At 51.5% G+C, this 18,128-nt stretch overlaps 1 protein-coding gene and 1 long non-coding RNA gene across 2 annotated transcripts in view; one reads left to right on the plus strand and one right to left on the minus strand.

Annotated features, from left to right (window-relative positions):
* The first annotated feature begins 2,896 nt into the window (after nt 1-2,896).
* Nucleotides 2,897-15,859, plus strand: LOC143655968 (uncharacterized). Its single transcript, XR_013162351.1, has 2 exons — nt 2,897-2,999; nt 15,454-15,859. It is a non-coding gene; the product is annotated as an uncharacterized LOC143655968 (long non-coding RNA).
* Nucleotides 3,720-18,128, minus strand: part of PLA2G4E (phospholipase A2 group IVE) — a 38,160-nt gene continuing 23,751 nt past the window's right edge. Inside the window, exons 12-20 of the mRNA XM_077127550.1 lie at nt 16,510-16,646; nt 14,291-14,513; nt 11,746-11,860; nt 11,051-11,188; nt 9,452-9,559; nt 8,670-8,873; nt 7,736-7,902; nt 6,289-6,472; nt 3,720-5,779 (exon numbers count right to left, since the gene is read on the minus strand). Coding sequence (XP_076983665.1) covers nt 5,559-5,779; nt 6,289-6,472; nt 7,736-7,902; nt 8,670-8,873; nt 9,452-9,559; nt 11,051-11,188; nt 11,746-11,860; nt 14,291-14,513; nt 16,510-16,646 — 1,497 coding nt within the window. The 3' untranslated portion in view covers nt 3,720-5,558. The remainder of the gene's footprint in view (nt 5,780-6,288; nt 6,473-7,735; nt 7,903-8,669; nt 8,874-9,451; nt 9,560-11,050; nt 11,189-11,745; nt 11,861-14,290; nt 14,514-16,509; nt 16,647-18,128) is intronic.

Genomic DNA, 18,128 nt, shown 5'->3' on the forward strand with positions numbered 1-18,128 from the left:
TTCTCTGTGTAGGCTGGGAGCATGCGCTCTTGGAGCCCTGTTACCATTTAAGAACGGTCCTGAGACTGCCATGCTGGAGAAGCCACATGGAGACCCTCCTATTGACAGTCCCAGCTGAACCTATCTGTTCTAGTTTGCTAGCTGCCAGAATGCAACATACCAGAAATGGGATGGCTTTTAAAAGGGGAATTTAATAAGTTGCTAAGATCTAAGGTGGAGAAATTGTCCCAATTAAAACAAGTCTATAGAAATGTCCAATCTAAGGCATCCAGGAAAAGATACCTTGGTTCAAGAAGGCCTATGAAGTGCAGGGTTTTTCTCTCAAGTGGAAGGGCACGTGGCAAACACAGTCACAGTTTCTCTCTCGGCTGGAAGGGCACATGGCGAGCACGGTGTCATCTGCTAGCTTCTTCTCCTGGCTTCCTGTTTCATGAAGCTCTCTGGGAGGCATTTTCCTTCTTCATCTCCAAAGGTCGCTGGTTGGTGGACTCTGCTTCTCATGGCTATGTCATTCTGCTCTGTTCTCTCTGAATCGCTCATTCTCCAAAATGTTTCCTCTTTTATAGCACTTCAGAAACTAATCAAGACCCACCCAAATGGGTAGAGACACGCCTCCAGCTAATCCAGTTTAACAACCACTCTTGAATAAATCACATCTCCAGGGAGATGATCTAATTACAGTTTCAAACATACAATACTGAATAGGGATTAGAAGAGACACTGCCTTTACAAAATGGGATTAGGATTAAAACATGGCTTTTCTATCTCACCACCCTCCCCCTGTCTACGTGGGACATGACTCCCAGGGGTGTGGACCTTCCTGGCAACGTGGGACAGAAGTCCTAGAATGAGCTGAGACTCAGCATCAAGGGATTGAGAAAACCCCTAGAATGAGCTGAGACTCAGCATCAGGGGATTGAGAAAACCTTCTGGACCAAAAGGGGGAAGAGTGAAATGAGACAAAGTGTCAATGACTGAGAAATTCCAAACAGAGTCGAGAGGTTATCCTGGAGTTTATTCTTATGCATTAAGTAGATATCATCTTGTTATTCAAGATGTAATGGAGAGGCTGGAGGGAACTGCCTGAAAATGTAGAGCTGTGTTCCAGTAGCCATGTTTCTCGAGGATGATTGAATAATGATATAGCTGTCACAATGTGCCTGTGTGATTGTGAAAACCTTGTGTCTGATGCTCCTTTTATCTACCTTGTCAAGAAACAAGTAGAATATACGGAATAAAAATAAATAATAGGGGGAACAAATGTTAAAATAAATTTAGTTTGAAATGCTAGAGATAAATGAAAGTGACGAGTAAGGGGTATGGTATGTATAATCTTTTTTTTCTGTTATTGTTTTATTTCTTTTTCTGAACTGATGCAAATGTTCTAAGAAATGATGAATATGCAACTATGTGATGATATTGAGAATTACTGAATATATATATGCAGAACAGAATTATATGTTAATGTTTTTGTTTATTTGTTATTAATTTTTTAAATTAATAAATAAATTTTTAAAAAACACATGGCTTTTCTAGGGTACAATCATTTCAAACCAGCACACTATACTTTAGCCTTCCCAGCTCAGGCACCCAGACATGTGAGCCAAGAAGCCATCTTGGAAGAGGGTCCTGCAACCCCAGCTGTTTCAGATCGCAGCCACTGGAATCCTCTCCAGCAGCTCAAGCCATTCAAGTCGAGGCTGTGTCTTTTACAAAATTCCTGACCTACAGAAGCATAGTAAAATAATGGTTATTTTATGTCACTAAATTTTGGGGGGTTAATGCTCAGTGATAGATAACCAGAACAGCTGGTAATTCTTATTATCTTAAGATGAAAGTTTAGTACTCTTTCACAGAAGGGAAGTCAGGTGGTTGGGAGTCGGGGGCTGGTCTGATGACTTCACAGTCAGCAAGAAACCAGACCCCTTTCTCCTTTCTGCTGTCTGGAATGTGACACGATGGGTGGAGCTCCAGCAGCTATCTTGGGTCAGAAACAAACTTGAGGATGAGAAATAGAGAAATAAATTTCTATTTTTTTTTTTAAGCCACTGTAGTTTTAGGTCTTTTTGGTAATATAGTCAAAATAATGCTCACAGGTTCCAGAACTTGAATACATGAGTTTAAAACTCAGGAGATCAGCTATGCTAGATCTAAAGGTTTGAGAGTTTTCAAAATAAAAGCAGAAGCTGAGTATAGATGAGATGGCCTTAAAAGAGGGCACAGTGGGGGTGCAGGGGTAGTTCAGTGGTAGAATTCTCACTGCCCTGTGGGAGACCCAGGTTTGACTCCCGGTCCATGCACTTCCCCAAAACAAACAAACAAAATACAGCAAACCAACAAAAACTCAGCAAATGGTGCTGCAATAACGGGATACTCACATGGGAAAATAATGAAACGGGATCCCGCCATTCAGCATACAAGAAAAAAGAGAGAGAGAGAGCTAAGGAAAGAATCTCGAGAAATACTAGCAATTAAAGGAGAAGGAAGAGAAGCCAGAGGAGGGAACTGTGTAGGAGAAACTAGAAAGGCAGGGAGAAATCCTGGACAGAAGCTGGTTAGCGAACCTGACCCCTTCCCACCTATGGTTAAGTCGGGAGCCCCTCTTGGTGCCCCTTTTCATTTGGCTCAGTGTATCTGGCAATTAGGAGGACATCACTGACCTTGGGAAATACTGTAAGGCACTGCTTCCATGTGGGCCTCAGAAGGAAGCTGCTTGAAGTTTGGGGTCAATTGTTATTCCTCTTTGTTGGCCCAGCGCCCACGACTGTGACTGGCATGTAGTGGGCAGGCAATAAATATTTTGCAAGTTGAACTGAACTGCTGTTGTCAAGGAAGTCAGGGGAAGGGAGGGTTCCAGGAAGGAGGGAGTGGTCTGCAGTGCCAAATGCCCAGAACAATTGAGTAAGATAAGGCCTGTACAGGGCCAGTTTCATTTGGCTCAGTGCATCTGGCAATTAGGAGGACATCGGTGACCTTGGGAGAAGTGTTTTCATGGAGAGGTAGGAGCAAAAAGCATCTGCTATGGGACTGGGGGACTGGGCTGGGTGGCTCTCTGGGGAAGGAAAGGTGGTAGATGGGGAGGGTAGGATTTAATTTACATTTGCTATAAAATCACGTTTATAGGTCATAGAGCAGGGTACCTGAGGAGGGAGCATCCCCCTGACCGCTCTGGGAAACTGTGCATCCCCTTCTCAGAGCCGATGACACTTCTGTCCTTTTGCCCTTTACTCGTCTCCTGCTTTATGACATCTCCAGCACTGTTTTAGTAGCTAATTCACTACTTAACTTTTCGTGTATGTTTTTTGCTGCCAACTAAAATCAAAGTTTCTGGAGACCACACAGACTGCTGTGCACAAAGTAGGAGCTCAGAAGGTGCTTGCTGCCTTTCCTTCCTTTCACTCAATGCTTCCTGAAAAACGTCTGAGCTGGAGACAGCGTGGGTTAGCACGAGGAGATGCTCCACTGCTTAGTGATGGCTTTCAGAAAAACAGAGGAGCTCTCACCTCCAGAAAGTGGCACCCCTGCCATGGGAAAGGAAGACTTTTGAGGAGAGAAGGGGTGAGGTGAATGTGGCCTCTTGGGAATGACACTCTGGCAACGGTGAGCAGGAAGTCTGGGAGAAGAGGAATTAGGAAGCTGGGGCTTGGGTGAGGGCAGGAGTTTTGTATGTTTTGCTGCATCAGATAATGAAAGCAGATGAGTCAAGAGCATTTGCCCATGTGATCATTTTATTCCATGTTCATATAATACAGTGATCTTATAAACCTCTTATTACATAGTCTGATGAATTCAAGGTGTGGCTGTCTTCCCCCTTACAGCAAACATCCTCTGGCTGGGCTCACTCTTAGAAAATTTAAGGAGGGCTCATTTTTTAGTTTTTTTTTTCAGTCAGAAAGAAGAGGAGCCAAAGTGTGGACGCTCTGTGAGCTGGCAGCTTTGGTGGTGGGGGTGGGGGTGACGTCCCAGGTTGGCATTGGCATTACTGATAGGGGACCAATTTTTTAGATCCAGAAGCTCAGTTCATCAGTGGCTCGAGGGAGTTGATTGCTTCATGCTAACTGAGCTTCTGTGAGGAAGTGGCATAAACCGGAGCTTCTCCAACCTTAACGTGCATAGGCACCACCCAGGGGAGGGGGGGAGCTCTTTAAAATTCAGATTTTGCTTCTGCAGGACTGGGGTGGGGCCTGAGATTTTGTATTTCTAACCAGCTCCGAACCACACTTTGAGGAACAAGAATGTAAATCAGAGACTGACTTTTAAAAACTTTTGGCACCTGTCAATAGTGTCTCTTAACAACAAAAGGACTGCTTGAGGAGCTCCATGGCCCACAAAGGGCACCAGGATTTCCAGGTTTACTGGGTTTTAGGTTGGTCACCTGCCTTCTGGTTGCACCTTTCATCAGCTTGGTTACCTCGAGGGCTCAGGGTGCACATTTCTTTAGTTAAGTTCCCAGCCTGATGGGAGCCCTGGTGACCTTGACTGACCTTCTCTGTGTCCCAGGACTTCCCCAGAGATTCACCGGGAACCCATCTGCAAGGATGGGCCTCTTCCTCAGGGGGTTAAGCTAGTCCTTTCTGGGTTAATCCTTTCTAGTTTCTTCTTGTCTGGGTGATTCCCCAAGAATTGGAATGTACCAGTCACAGTGTTTATATGATAAATAAAAGGAATCACATTTAAAAATAAATAATCCCATCTTGGAACCAGAGATGTAGGGTAGGTAGTAAGAGAGCTGAGAAACGAGTGCTTCTGGAGCAGTTTCTTTGTGAGCCTCGTGGGGGCAGCACTGGGCAGCATCGCCCACCAAGCCCTGGCTTCTGACTCCCTTGACCTTCATGTGCCCAAAGCTCTCTGCTGAGCGGCAAGGTTTGGGCTTCGCCTGGCCTGCTATTGCTTTTGGCTGCCCAGGATCACGTGGATTACCAGGCCCTGGGTGCTGAGAGGCGCCACTGAAACTCAGCCCCTGTTGGGCTTTGAGGTTGAAGAGACCAGAAGGTTTCCAGAACTCCATCTAGATTTTCTATCAGGCTTCCTATTGTTATCCTGATGCATAAAAATAAAAATCACAAAATATAATTGCTTATAAAAATCACAAGAATACAATTGCCTTAAATTAAAAAAAGTTTTCCCAGAGTGCTTTGCGAGTGTTCTAGGCCCACCAGGGGAGAAAGCAGAGAAGATGGAGAGAGAGGAGGGCTGCTGGACCTTTGAGCTCCCGCTCTGGGTCCAAGGTTTCTGAGAAACCAGCCTCATGCTCAGACCATGATTTTACCTTCCCATGGGAGGCGCTGGTGGGAGTCTGTGGCTATCCGATTGCCCTTCCTGCAGGGAAGGGTTTTTAAAAATTCCAATGAATGTAAAATCCCAGTGCATCCCTTTGTTTTTTCCTTTGTCTCTCTGTCTCCCTCAACATCTTAAATATTTTAATTTTCTGATAGGAAGCCCAGGCCATCAGGCACCACCTGCCAGAAAGCCAAGCCAGATACGCGTGGGCCGGTCAGGGCTGTGGGCTCCGTTCCCACAGCAGATGCAGACACGGGGGCTGTCGGGCTCCCTAGGGCTTAGGAGGGACACTGGCTCTTGAGTCGCTTCCTCTTCTCCACTGCCAGGCGCAAGGCCTGCAGGAGCTTGTCCTTGTTGTTGAGGATGTTGTACTCCGTGAGTTTCACCAGCTTGTTGAAGGCCGCCTCTGTGTACGTCAGCTCCTTGGTGGCGTAGGGCGTTTTGGGGCCATAAATGTCAACCTGACCCTGCTCCAGCTCCTCGGGGCTCCTCTCCACACCTGGGAGGGAGCAGACGGACTCACTGCAGACCCTTGTGAGGTTAGGCTGTAATGCCTTGCGTCTGAATGTCTCCCTGTGGCCTACCCCTGCACATGCAGACACACACACATGCAAACGTACACACACATGCAAACGTGCACACACACACACACACTCATGCATGCAGTCACCTATGCAGTTATGCGTGCACACTCATGGACACACCCACACTCACCTATGCACACTCACACATGCACATATGCACACACACCTAGGACCGGGATGCACCTTATCCATCTTAGAATTGCCCCCGGACCAAGCACGGTGCCTGACACACAGTTGGATTACAATAAATGTTGCATGAATAAATGAGCCGGGGGTGAGTTTGGAGGTAGTCTTTTCTGCCTTGCCAAAGCCGAAGTTGGCTCACGCTGGAGCTAAGCCAGGCTTCCTCATCAGCACTATCAGAAGAGACTTTACAAGTCTCAAAACAGGCACTGTCATTGGGGCCTGGGAACCACAAGCTTACCTGGGGCCTTGTACTTCTGGAAGGTGTCATTGATGAGCGGCAGGAAGACCACAATGGGGGCATCGGGCTCCTGGGGGTTCTCCATCAGGTAGCATTCCTTGAGATTCTCATCATCGTCTTGCAGCTCGTATTTGGGGAAGGGGATGTTCTGCGCGGTGCAGTACTCACAGGTTTGTTTCATGGGCTAGAATATCACAGGAGGACATGCATAAGTGTGGGGGAACAGGAAACACAGAGCTGTTAGGTCTAGCTTCCTGATTTCTGTAGCTGATAACTTAAGTCCCCAACTACTTTGCTTATTTGTGTTACTTTTAGAATAAAGCCGGTCAGGATGAAGAGCCTGGGGCAGCGAATGGGTTGGTGCATGTCCATCTGCAAGCTTTATGCAGAAGTAAAATGGACAGAGCCCTTTCAGTGATGGTTCACCGAGACACAGACCTGGGTAGATGCAACAGCAGCCCAGGAGCCGTGGGTGGACCAGGCCCCTGTGAGACGTGCATGGGCTTTGGACACTCCCAGGCTGGAAGGGATGTTGAAAGAGTGTCTTTAGAAAACTGATGGAACAGAAAGAGCACTGGACTCAGAGGGTCAGAATCCTCTTGGTTCTGCCCTTGTTCCCTGCTCTCTGGCTGTGTGACCTTAAGCAAATCATGTAACCTCTCTGGGCATCAGTTTCCTCACCTATAACATGGGGAAATAGCAGCTGTGGTGTTTATCTCAAGGAGTTGGTATAAAGAGCAGATGAGAGAACGTGTGGGAAAGGGCACTGCCATGTCTCCTACCAACTTACGTCACGTTGTTGTCATCCTTAGAGTTGAGCTACACTCCCCTTTCCCGGCTTTAGGATATGCCAGGATAAACTAGAACGCCCCCATCCCCTCAGCTAGCCTCTTTCCCTTAAAAAGGACCAGAACTTTCCAAAAGTAAATAAAAATAAATAAAAACCTCTGGCCCAGGATCTTCAGTGTAATTATGTGGCGTAATGGATACCCTCATAGAGGGAGAGGTGTGTGATTATTTTAAAAATAGGTATTCCAAACTCTTGAAATGTGGTACAAAGCTTTAGAATGGACTGGGTTCTCTGAAGGTTATTTTTAAAAACTCCTTCCACCCCCCCATGTTTGCTGAATAATAGCCAAATATGGTAAACGCTTAATCTAAGTATAAAATAGGAATTTGCTTAGTGCGTCTTTTTAAAGCCCCACCCTGTAGTGAGGGCCAGCTGGCCACCTCCCCTGAAGTTTGGAAGTCAAATCTCGCATCCCGCATGGCAGCCCTGCTGCTGGAGTTTCTCTGTCGCCAAGTGTGGAGCCCTTTGGGGGTGCACGTGGTTCGCCTGGCACAGCCAGTGGAAGTGCCTGAGTTCTCCGGTCCCGATGCACAAGCCGGCCTTGGAAGAGGCTGCCAGCGCCCCTGCCCAGGTGGGGCCTCTCTCTGCCGCACTTGCCTTTGTCTGGGACCCTGCACAGTAATTGAGGTGGATGATGACGTCGGTTCTTCTCTCTGGCCTCAGGAGGGGTGGGTAACTGGAGTTGACAAAGAACGCAGTGTCCAGAAGGCACAAGTGCTTTGCAGACTGGGTCAGCTGGTTTGGGAAACCGTCGAGCACTGTGTCTGAAAGTCAGGGCTTCTGGTGACCCACACGCCAGAGCACCCTGGTCTCAGCGATGGTCGGGGTCCCTGGTGGGGATGGAGGCCCCTGCCCCCCTCGACCTGGGCCAGGCTGTTCTGGCCAGGGCTCTCCCGGTGAGTCCCAGCGCCCCTCTAGGGGTGCAGAGGGGAGGGGCTGAAGCATTATCTCAGGGTTTTAGCAACTACAACCCAGTCACAGAGCTTGCGGGGGTAGCAGGGGCTTAAAACTGTCCTATAAATTAGGGCAAACCCTGGGCTCAGAGCCAGCTGCCTTTGCCCCAGCTGGCGAGGATCATTAGGCCAGGCTCAAGCAACCATTTTGCAGGCTGTGGCCAAATAAAATGCCAAAGAAGGTGGGAAGCCAACCTCAGAGTCTTAGAGGGATGGAGAGAGGGGAAGAAGTAACATGGTTTAGGCTGGTTCTGCTACTTAGCACGTGGAGGGGGCTTGAGCTGCGCCATCCCTGCCCAACTCCAGGGGGCACCATTCACACGGAGTCTCTGTAAAAGGCGCCCCCGCAGCCCTGCTGCAGAGAGTCCCCCCACCGGTTGTGCAGATTCATTTCATTAAATACCCACACTGCTCCCCGTTAGGACACCACCAAACTGGAATACACTGTAGGGGTGTCTGCCACCTGACCCAGCTAACACGGTCAGAGGAGGTCCCATCCCTTCTCGGTGGCAGCCTGGGTTTTTCACTTCTCCCCGCTCCGAGCAGAGGCAGCCATGGGAGCAGCCCAGGCCGGGTACCTTTCCACTTGCAGAACTGGCCGTTCTGGAGGTAGTCGGTGTGCGGCTGCAGCCCCCGCAGGAAGTTGTGGAACTGAGACGCGAAGGACCGGTAGGTGAGGATCTCCCGGAAAGTATTGGACAGCCACGACCCTGGAGTCACCACTGCGGTCTCCAGGACGTTGGCCTCACATTTGGGGATTTCGGGCAGGAGCTGGTCATCTTCTGCAGGGGAAAGGGGGAGGGGGAAGCAGGTCCTAAGAGGGCGGGTGCCCCAGACTGCCCGGTGAAGCACTGCATGGCTGCCTGGCCTCCGGGGCCAGCTACTGTAAGTGGAGTTCACGCCTCCCTTGCCTGGTCCGGTCCTGCCCTTGGAGGCTGCGGGACCCAGGTGAGGCAGCGAGCAGGAAGGGGGTAGTAGAGACGGAGAGGGAGGCATGGCAGGCAAGGAGGAGTCCCAGGCAGGACAGGGAGTCAAGAAGAAGGACCTTCGACTGTGCTTACAGACCCTGCCCTCATTGACTCCCTTGGGCACCGTGCCAGCTCTGTCGCATCCCCTTCACACTGGCTCCACACTTCCCCCCAACCAGGCCAGAGCTGCCCTCTAGGCTCACGGCTGGGCCTTAGCACGGGCGTCTCCTCCTGCATTCACCCTCCTCTCCACGCAGCTAAGATTCTATCGCCCCTTCCCATCTCTGTGGGCCTGAGGGACAACGCTGAGCCGTGTGGCAGGTCAGACTGGCCCTCAGCTCATGACCCTTCCCGACGACCCAACCATGAGGGGCAGCCACAGGGTCACCCACCTATGTCGTCCACTTTCTCTCGGGTCCACCTGTGGAAAAACTCCTCCGAGGTGTGGGACAGATTCCAGGCATCCAGCAGGTTCAGGGAGAAGATGCTGCTCCACAAACCTAGGGAGCGGGGGTGGGGGGGGTGGGAAGGGTGACGTCTTAGAGACAGGGGCTGGCCCAAGAGCCCGGGGCCCACCCCAACGCTGTCTGGTTCTGCCTTGGCCCTGGTCCCCCTCCAAGTCAGGCTGCCCAGAGGCTGGGACAGACCTCGGTTTCCCTCTCCCCACTGTGCAGCTGGTGTCTGCTGGACACACACATCTGCTCACTCCTGGGCCTCAGCTCTTCCCTCTCCCTCAATGCTGGAAGAGCATGTGCAGGACACAGCCCCAACAGGGACTCATGTGGAAGGTGTCAGTTTCAAGTTCAAGTCCAGGCTTCACCACTAACATAAGGCAATGCACCTAAAGGATTTAGGAGAGTGCCTGGCATGTGGCGAGCACTCAGTAAATGTAATGCTATCTCTTACAATGATTTTTCTAATGTCATACATTAATAAGAACACTCCTATGAGATCTTTCACATACATTAACCCATTTGATCCTCTATAAAGTAGGTTTTACTTGGAAGCCCAATTTACAGATGAGAAAACTGAGGCTTAGAGAGGTTAAGTAATTTGACCTACTTTGCAAAGCTAATAAACGAGAAGCCAGGGTTCAAACCCATGTGTCTTAACTGCAGCTCTCTGCACCACCTGTCAAAAGATTGGAGGGGACCAACAGCATATGTGCTCAGAGGAAGGGGAGGCCACAGTGGGCTGGGGGCTTAAAGGCAGGCTCCACAGAGGAAATGGGGCTTGAAATGAGTCTTCCGGGATGGGCTGGAGTGAGATAAAAGGAGGGGTGGTGGGTGCTGAATACTTAGTTTAAATACAGCATAATTGCTGTTGAGGCTAAAAAGATGGGTCTGTTTTTTGAGGTTGTCCCTCTGATAGATATAATTCCGACCCTGGAGGGGAGAACCATAACAGGGGACACTGCCGGGACAGGCCCCTGCCCTCAGTGGACCTGGCTTCTGAAGGATCAGGGAGGGAAGGGCAGGGAGCTGGGCTAGGCTTCCCCAGGGACCCTGCCCTTCACCCCGTGGTCCCCTCTGACCCCTGGAATCCCAGGGCCTGGGGCAGGTCCCTGGAAGCAGCCACTTGGCTGCCCGCCTCGTGCTGGAGCGAGGGAGTTACAGAAGCTGTGATCTCAGCCTGCCACTCCCAGGCCAGTTCTGAGCTGACCCAGAGAGGCCCCTGGAGGCCAGGCTATTGGAAGAGCCCTCTTTGGTCCCTAGCGGCTGAGGTCCCCTGGGCCCAAGGGACCACAGGGAGATTGGAGCCGTCCTTGAGCCCTGTCTGAGGTTGGATTCAGGAGAGTCTCCAGGGATGCAGTGATGCCGGCAAATGCTAGATGGGTCCCATGTTCAAGGGGTGGCCCCAGACCAGCCCTGGTACCTGGGACAAGATCCTGCGGGAATCTGGTCTGCCTTCCTGCAAGTCCTCTAACCCCAAGGCGGCACCTGCCCAGCACGGGGCACGACGCCCAGGACAGCCCCCCAGCCAGGAGGCACCTAGCATGTAGCACATCTGGGACTCGGGAATCCTCTTCATCAGCCGCCCCATGAAGAACTCGGAGCCAAAGAGCTCGGCGGGGATGAAGGCTCCGTACTTCTGCAGTCCCACCTCGTAGGGGGAGAATTCGCACCACTCTGCGCAGGAGGAAGCAGGGCTGAGGGTCAGTCCCGGACCGGGGAGAGCCGTCCCTCCTCGTCTGCGCGCTGGATTGGCCCTGGCCCCTGAGCGCCGGGGAGCCTGGACCCCCACCCTCGGCCACACGGGGGCGCTGTCGGCTCGGGACGCGCTCTTTCTGCGGGCCAGGGAAGGCTGAAGCTTTGCAGCCTGCACGACTCCTTTACTCTTCAAAGTCTGATAAATGGGGCTCAAAACTATCCCCAAAGCAAGCAGGTATCGGGAGTCCCTTTCTGTGGGTCGCTTCAGAAATTCCCTGGATTGCTTCCCTGACCTTTATTTTCCCCTGTCCCATCAAATACACACCCAAGAAGCCCCGCGACCTGCCTGCCCCCCCCACCTCCCAGCCCCCACCCCCCACTCCCCACGTGAAGCAGGGCGGATCCCTTCCGCTGTCTGCACAGTCTTTGGATGCGGCTGGGGGGCAGAAGAGGGGTGGGGTGGGGTGGTCTGGGGGTGCTGGATGTCTTTGCCCACCGAGAAGGGCCCCTGGGTGAATCACCAGCACCAGTGTTACCTCTGAAATCCTGGTTGCTTACATCGTCCTTGACATTGATGGTGAGGTAGATGGGCAGCGGGTTCTGGCCCCGGCACAGAGCAGCTCGCTGCTCTGACAGTTTGCATTTGTTTTTCTGCAGGAAAAAGAAACGGTTAAAGAGAAGAGACAGGCAAGCAAGCCGGAGGGCAGCACAGAACGAGGTCAACATCTGGGCCCCAGGAGGCTAGTTTCTGGCCCCTCAATGCCCCAGGGCACCGTGCAAGGCCTGGCTGCCCTGCATGTTTGATACCAGTCAACCTCACTCTTAAGTGTAACCACAGAAAGCGCCACGCACCCCTGGGCTATCTGCCATCCCAGGCGGCCAGCTTTGGCCCCTTCTCTATAGACGAGGGCGGTGGGACTGCATCTGTGGCTTAGGGGTATCCCTCAGAGTCCCAGGGTCCCTTGGAGTTTTGAGGCGGAGGATGAGGGTCAGGGGTTGGAGAGGCCAGCCATGTCCTTCTCTGTTCCCATCATCTTCCCTCCATGCAAACAAGAGCAGCTTTACTTTCTTCTGCTTGACCTGTTGGGCTCCCTTGTACAATTATGTTTGGGGATGGGGGTGGGTTCCTCCCTCCCTTCCTTCTTAGAAACCAGGGCACTAGATGGCAGCCGAGGGCTCCCTGAGTGCGTGCTCTTACAGTGCTTGTACTGTGTCATCAGGCTGTCCAGCCCTGCAGACCAGCCTGGGTCACAGGCCACCTTCCAGACGTAGAATGGAGGTCTAGTGGTCTGGGCTCTGGCCTGCAGGTGACAGTCCATGGAACTTGTGTGGGACGATAAACATGTGGGCTGAGCAACTCTGAGGCCTCCCTTGAAAGGTATACCTGGGTCCAGAGATCTGGGCACCCTGGAACTGACTGTCCTGAAAGTGGAGCACCCACAAACTTGGGGAAGACCCCCGTGCACCCTCATTGTGCAGGGGCCTGAGGGAAAGAGGCTCCTGCCCTGTCTAGAGTGGAAGAGCAGAGACCTCCCAACATCGGCTCTGGGCTGGATCAGAGCTTCACTGGCAACCGGCTCCTCCCCACACCAGACCTCAGGTAATGCCAGACTTCTCATAGAGAAGCGATGGGCCTTTCTGCTTCATCCCATGGGCCCTACTATTTTTAAAAATATTAACTGCCACTCATTCATGTAATCCCCATTAAACAGATAGTAAGGAACAGGGCCAGACTTTAAATCCCATTCTAAAAACACCCTCAGCTTCTGCTTCACCGTGAGGACAGATTAGATAGTGAATTATCGAAGGGGGCGGCAGAATAGGGTTGGATCCATCAGAAACTGTGAGCACCTCGAGCTGGAAATCATGCCCAATTCATGTCTGAATCCCCTTGTCCAGCACAGTTCCTGGCATGTAAGATGTACTTAATTTTGCTGAAAGAATGATCAGGGGGAATTGAATGAATATTGAAGATGGTGTTCAGGTCATCTCTGGTTGCTTAAATTGTCTGGGTTTGGGGTTTCCTGAAAGAGGGGACATACTAGAAAATAATTTGCTGCCCCTCCTCGTTCTGGCATTAAGAGCTCTGCAGGGGCCTTTGAGAATGGGGCAGACAACCACGGGCTGTTAGAAGTTAGGTGGGAAGTTCTGATAAGCAAGGGACAACGTTGGTTTCTCTCTGGGACCCGTGCATCCTAAAGGGTCCAGGTGTTGGCTGAGCTCACTCTGATGTCCAGGATCATAATATCCTGTGGGGATCCCACTGCTTTACCATATCCTACATGGGTCTCACGGCAGCTGGGTCCCAACACAGGCTGGTCCTCTTGTTGCGCACGTGTTGCTCACTGGATCTCAGAGCAGGAAGGAACCTCATCGGCCCCATGCCCTCTGTGGTGGCCACGAGCAAGAGCCCTGCAGACTCCCAGCTACGGCAGCTGAACAAGGGCCCCCAGCCACTGCACTCTGCAGTCCATCGCTGAGCTTGTGCTGAAGCTATGCTTCCCGTGGTCTGCTCCCAGTCCGTGACTGAGTGCGGCAGGGGTAGCGAGGCAGGCCCATTTTGGGAGATCTGGGACTACTCTGATGGCCAGCTCTGGCTAGAGGACTCTCCCAGGACTTTGCCAAACCTCCCTTAGACCACACAACAGTCTAGGAAGCTTCCACCCAACGTTTATTTCCTCTCTCCCCCGCTGGGAGTCAGACTCGTCTCACAGACGGATGTCTCTCCCACATTCCCAGCATCTTCCTCATTTTTCTCACAGGCATTTCCTCTAATAGAATTTTTCCATGCTTAAAATCATCTTGGCATCTGTGTCCCAGAGGACATGCTGTGCCTCCGCAGGGTTGTACCTAAGCCACCCCCAACATGAGGGTCTTGGCCATCCTCTAAAGGATTTGTGTGGAGACAGTCCCACCATCTTCACCCACCGCGCATTTGAGCCCCTCATGGTTCTTACAGCCTGAAGATACGTCTGCAGGTCTAACGGGGCTCCCTTCTGTGGCAGTGTCGGTCCAGGAGCAGCTGACTTGCCTGGATATCGGCTGGGGCAAGGTGGGGCCCAGGAGGACCTGAGCACTTACCGCGTCCCCCAGACACGCCTCGATCAGCAGGCCCCAGAAGTCTGTTAAGGTGACCTTGTAGCCTTCCTGGCTGCGTTGCCGGAGCTCCTCCTTGGCTTTGAGGAGCTGGTCTGGGAACAGGGAGGGCATCTTGTCCTTGACCACGTGCCTCCGGGCCTCGAAGATGGCAGGCTCCAGGTTTTTGGAGGACCAGTCAGGGTCTTGGTACAAGGTGGCCATGGTCCTGCAAAGAGACAGGCATGGCTGATGTGAGCTGACCCAGCCCTGATCCAGTCCAGCCTGGAGCCTGGTGGGAGAGAAGGCGGGCTCGTCAGCAGCCCTAAGCTGCCAGGAGAAGAGCTAGAAGGAGAGAGGCTTTCAGTGGGGAGCATTGAACATTATCACACATAATCAAAGTTGCTACTATTCCTTGAGTGCCTATCCTGTGCCAGGCATGACATATTGGTTAAGAATGAGAATTCCGGAGCACATCTTCCTGGGTTCAAAACCAGGCTCCACCAATACTAGCTCTGGGATCTTGGGCAAGTTACTTACCCTCTCTACCCCTCAATTTCCATATCTGTGGAATGGGGAGAATTATGATAGTAGCTACCTCATAGAGTCCTTGTGAAGGATGTAAAGTGGATAGAACAACACCTGGCATGGTTAGTGAAAGTAGGGGTTTCACAGCTTCTAATGGATCCAAGCCTATTCTGCTGCCCCCTTCGATAATTCACTATCTAATCTGTCCTCACAATGAAGCAGAAGCTGAGGGTGTTTTTAAGAAATGGTCAGATTTCTTAAAGGCAAAAGCTCTCTGCTTTCCATAATGTTTTCTGTTGCTTTTATCCTTATAAAAACCTTTAAAAAAACATTAAAAATGGTTGTTTTTATAAGAATAATTCCCAGTGCTTTCCCCAGGACAGGGGACCCTCCACCCTCCCGCCCTTGCCCTGGCTGAGTCCGAAGTCTCCCAGGCCCCTGCCTGGTCCAGCTGTGGGCCGGGAAGTTGTGGGTGCCCCTAGACTCTGATGGAAACAAGTCCTCCCCCTCATCTACTATGTGGAGGGTGAGGACGTGGACCTTAGCGTCGGAGGGATTGGGTTCAAATCCCAGTTCTACCACTTATTAGCTGAATGAGCCTGGGTGAATTGATTTGCCTCTCTGTGCCTTTGCTTCCCCAGCTATAAAACGAGCATGATGACAGCCTTGTCATGTGGCCCACAGAAAGCGGAAAGCAGTCACCACGTTGCTTGGCGCACCATCGGTGCTTTGATACCTGCCAGCTCTTCCTTCTACCCTGCCTGGGCTGAAGCCTCCCGGCCCCTGATGAGGGAGGAACGGCACTGGGAGCCCTGGGGCTTTCCTCGGGTGAGTCCACATCCACTCACTCAAATGAGAGTCACACGGAGCCGGGATGAGAGGCACAGAGTGGACCCTCGAGGGCTCAAAGGCCCCTAGGCATGGACAGAAGAAGACACAACCCAGGCTGGAGGGCCTTGGAGGTCCCAGGGGCCCTGCCACCCCAGGCCAGGGTGCATTATGACTTTTGTGGACCCCTTCCTCCATTAAAAAAATATTAAAATTGAATTTTGTGACTGCATTGTATAAAAACAAATACAAAACTTTCTTCAACCTCGAAGTTCTTTTTTTTCTTCTTCCAATTTTAAAAGGAATTAAAACATTTTCATGGGCTCTAGACACTGTGCCTCCCGGGATAAGTCAGCCTTCCTGTGGTCTCACAGCAGGGATGGCAGTGGGGAGGAGGGAGATGGGGCCCCCAGCAGCTTGGAGGGCAGAGGCGATGCATGGTGGGCCTGAGGTCTGGTCAGTCACAGCAGTCCTGAGAGTGGGTGGCTGCATCCCCCTAGCAGGATGGGGTCAGTGGCACCAGCAGTTTGCCCGTCATTGGCTACCACGCTCTTGGGTCCTTGCCACAGCCCCAGGAAATGGTAACGTCAGGAATGGCCACCACGTATAATAGCTCTCTGTACCTAGTACCGGGAGAGTCCTTTACAATAGCCCCGTGAAGTAAGTGCTCTTCTTATCCCCACTTTACAGACGCAGAAACTGAGTCTCAGAGAAGTTAAGCTGAATGCCTGAGGTCACACAACTACAAAGGGCTGAGCTGCCCCAAATCACTCTCACTTGGAAGGGCGGAGGGGCTTCTGCTAGAGCCCCCAGGCCAGCCTTTGCTACTTGCTCTGACCTCCACCAGACAGCGGCTCTTGGCTCCTTACCAGGTGGCCCCTGAGAGCCCGGTGATGTAGCTGGCACAGTTCAAGATGTTCAGCTTCTGCAGCCCCAGTAGGTGGCCGTACATGGAGGTCATGGATCTCGTTCCACCGCCCGTGGCCATGATGGCTATCAGCGGCACCTGGGGGCACACAGAGGCGGTCTGTTGGGGAGGGCTCCAGAGACAAGGCTGGGAGGAAGAAGCCTTGGAATGACAGACAGCAGCTTGGAAAGACTGATGGAGGAGGGGGAGCTGGCCACGGAGAGAGAGAGTGAGAGAGAATCAGGGGATCATTAAGAGACCTAAACACACTTTCCAACAGAGCTGGTGGGTCTAGAATTAGACCTTAGCTCCAAACACAGTGGTTGGTGTCTGGTGTCTGTAAAGGGCTCTGAAGCCCAACATGGGGCTTGGCACGTCATAGAATGGCTGGAAGAGTTCTTAGCACTGTGACTCCAACCTGCTCGGTTAGCAGATGATGACACTGCGGTCCAGAGGGGTGGTGGCTTGCTCAAGAACCTAGCTGGTATGAGATCCGTCAGTGGTGGCAAACTGGCATCCTTTGTAGATGGATTTGATGTTAGGGTGCCAGGCCCAGGCCTGGTAGGTGCTTGTGCTGGTTTGAAAGGATGTATGTCCCCTAGAAAAGTCATGTTTTATCTAAATCCCATTTCATAAAGGCAGAATAATCCCTATTCAATACTGTATGCTTGAAACTGTAATCAGATCATCTCCCTGGAGATGTGATTTAGTCAAGAGTGGTTGTTAAACTGGATTAGGTGACATGTCTCCACCCATTTGGGTGGGTCTTGACTAGTTTCTGAAGTCCTATAAAAGAGGAAACATTTTGGAGATTGGAGATTTGGAGAGAGCAGAGAATGCTGCAGCACCATGAAGCAGAGAGTCCACGAGTCAGCAACCTTTAGAGATGAAGGAAAACACCTCCCGGGGAGCTTCATGAAACTGGAAGCCAGGAGAGAAAGCTAACAGATGACGCCATGTTTGCCATGTGCCCTTCCAGCTGAGACAGAAGCCCTGACTGTGTTCGCCAGGTGCCATCTCACTTGAGAGAGAAACCCTGAACTTCATTGGCCTTCTTGAACCAAGGTATCTTTTCCCAGATGCCTTTGAGTGGACATTTCTATAGACTTGTTTCAATTGGGACATTTTCTCGGCCTTAGAACTGTAAACTAGCAACTCATTAAATTACTGATTTTAAAAGCCATTCCCTTCCTGGTATATCGCATTCCAGCAGCTAACAAACTAGAACAGTGCTCAGTGTATACCAAATTTGTTAAGGCAGGAAGAAATGAATTTTGAAGAATTTTGAAGGAGCAGGGTTGTCAGCTCTGGATTGATAGAAGATTCAAGATGCCCACGATATGTTTCCCCAAAATTAGGGGAGGGAGGAGGGGGGCCCTTTGCAAAGACTTACTCTGTTTTCATTTGAATGGGGACTGTAAGACACTTGTGTCAGCAGAAGCCTAATCGCAAGCCCTCTGGTGACGTGAGGTCTCTGCTGTGGCTGTGGTCAGCCTCAGAAGGTGACCACTATGGGGGCTGACCAGCTGCCCGGGGGAGTGTGGGCCTCGTCCATGCCAGGGAAGTGACAGAGGCTATAAC

This window comes from Tamandua tetradactyla, chromosome 14 (assembly GCF_023851605.1).
Source record: "Tamandua tetradactyla isolate mTamTet1 chromosome 14, mTamTet1.pri, whole genome shotgun sequence".
Lineage (NCBI taxonomy): Eukaryota > Metazoa > Chordata > Mammalia > Pilosa > Myrmecophagidae > Tamandua > Tamandua tetradactyla.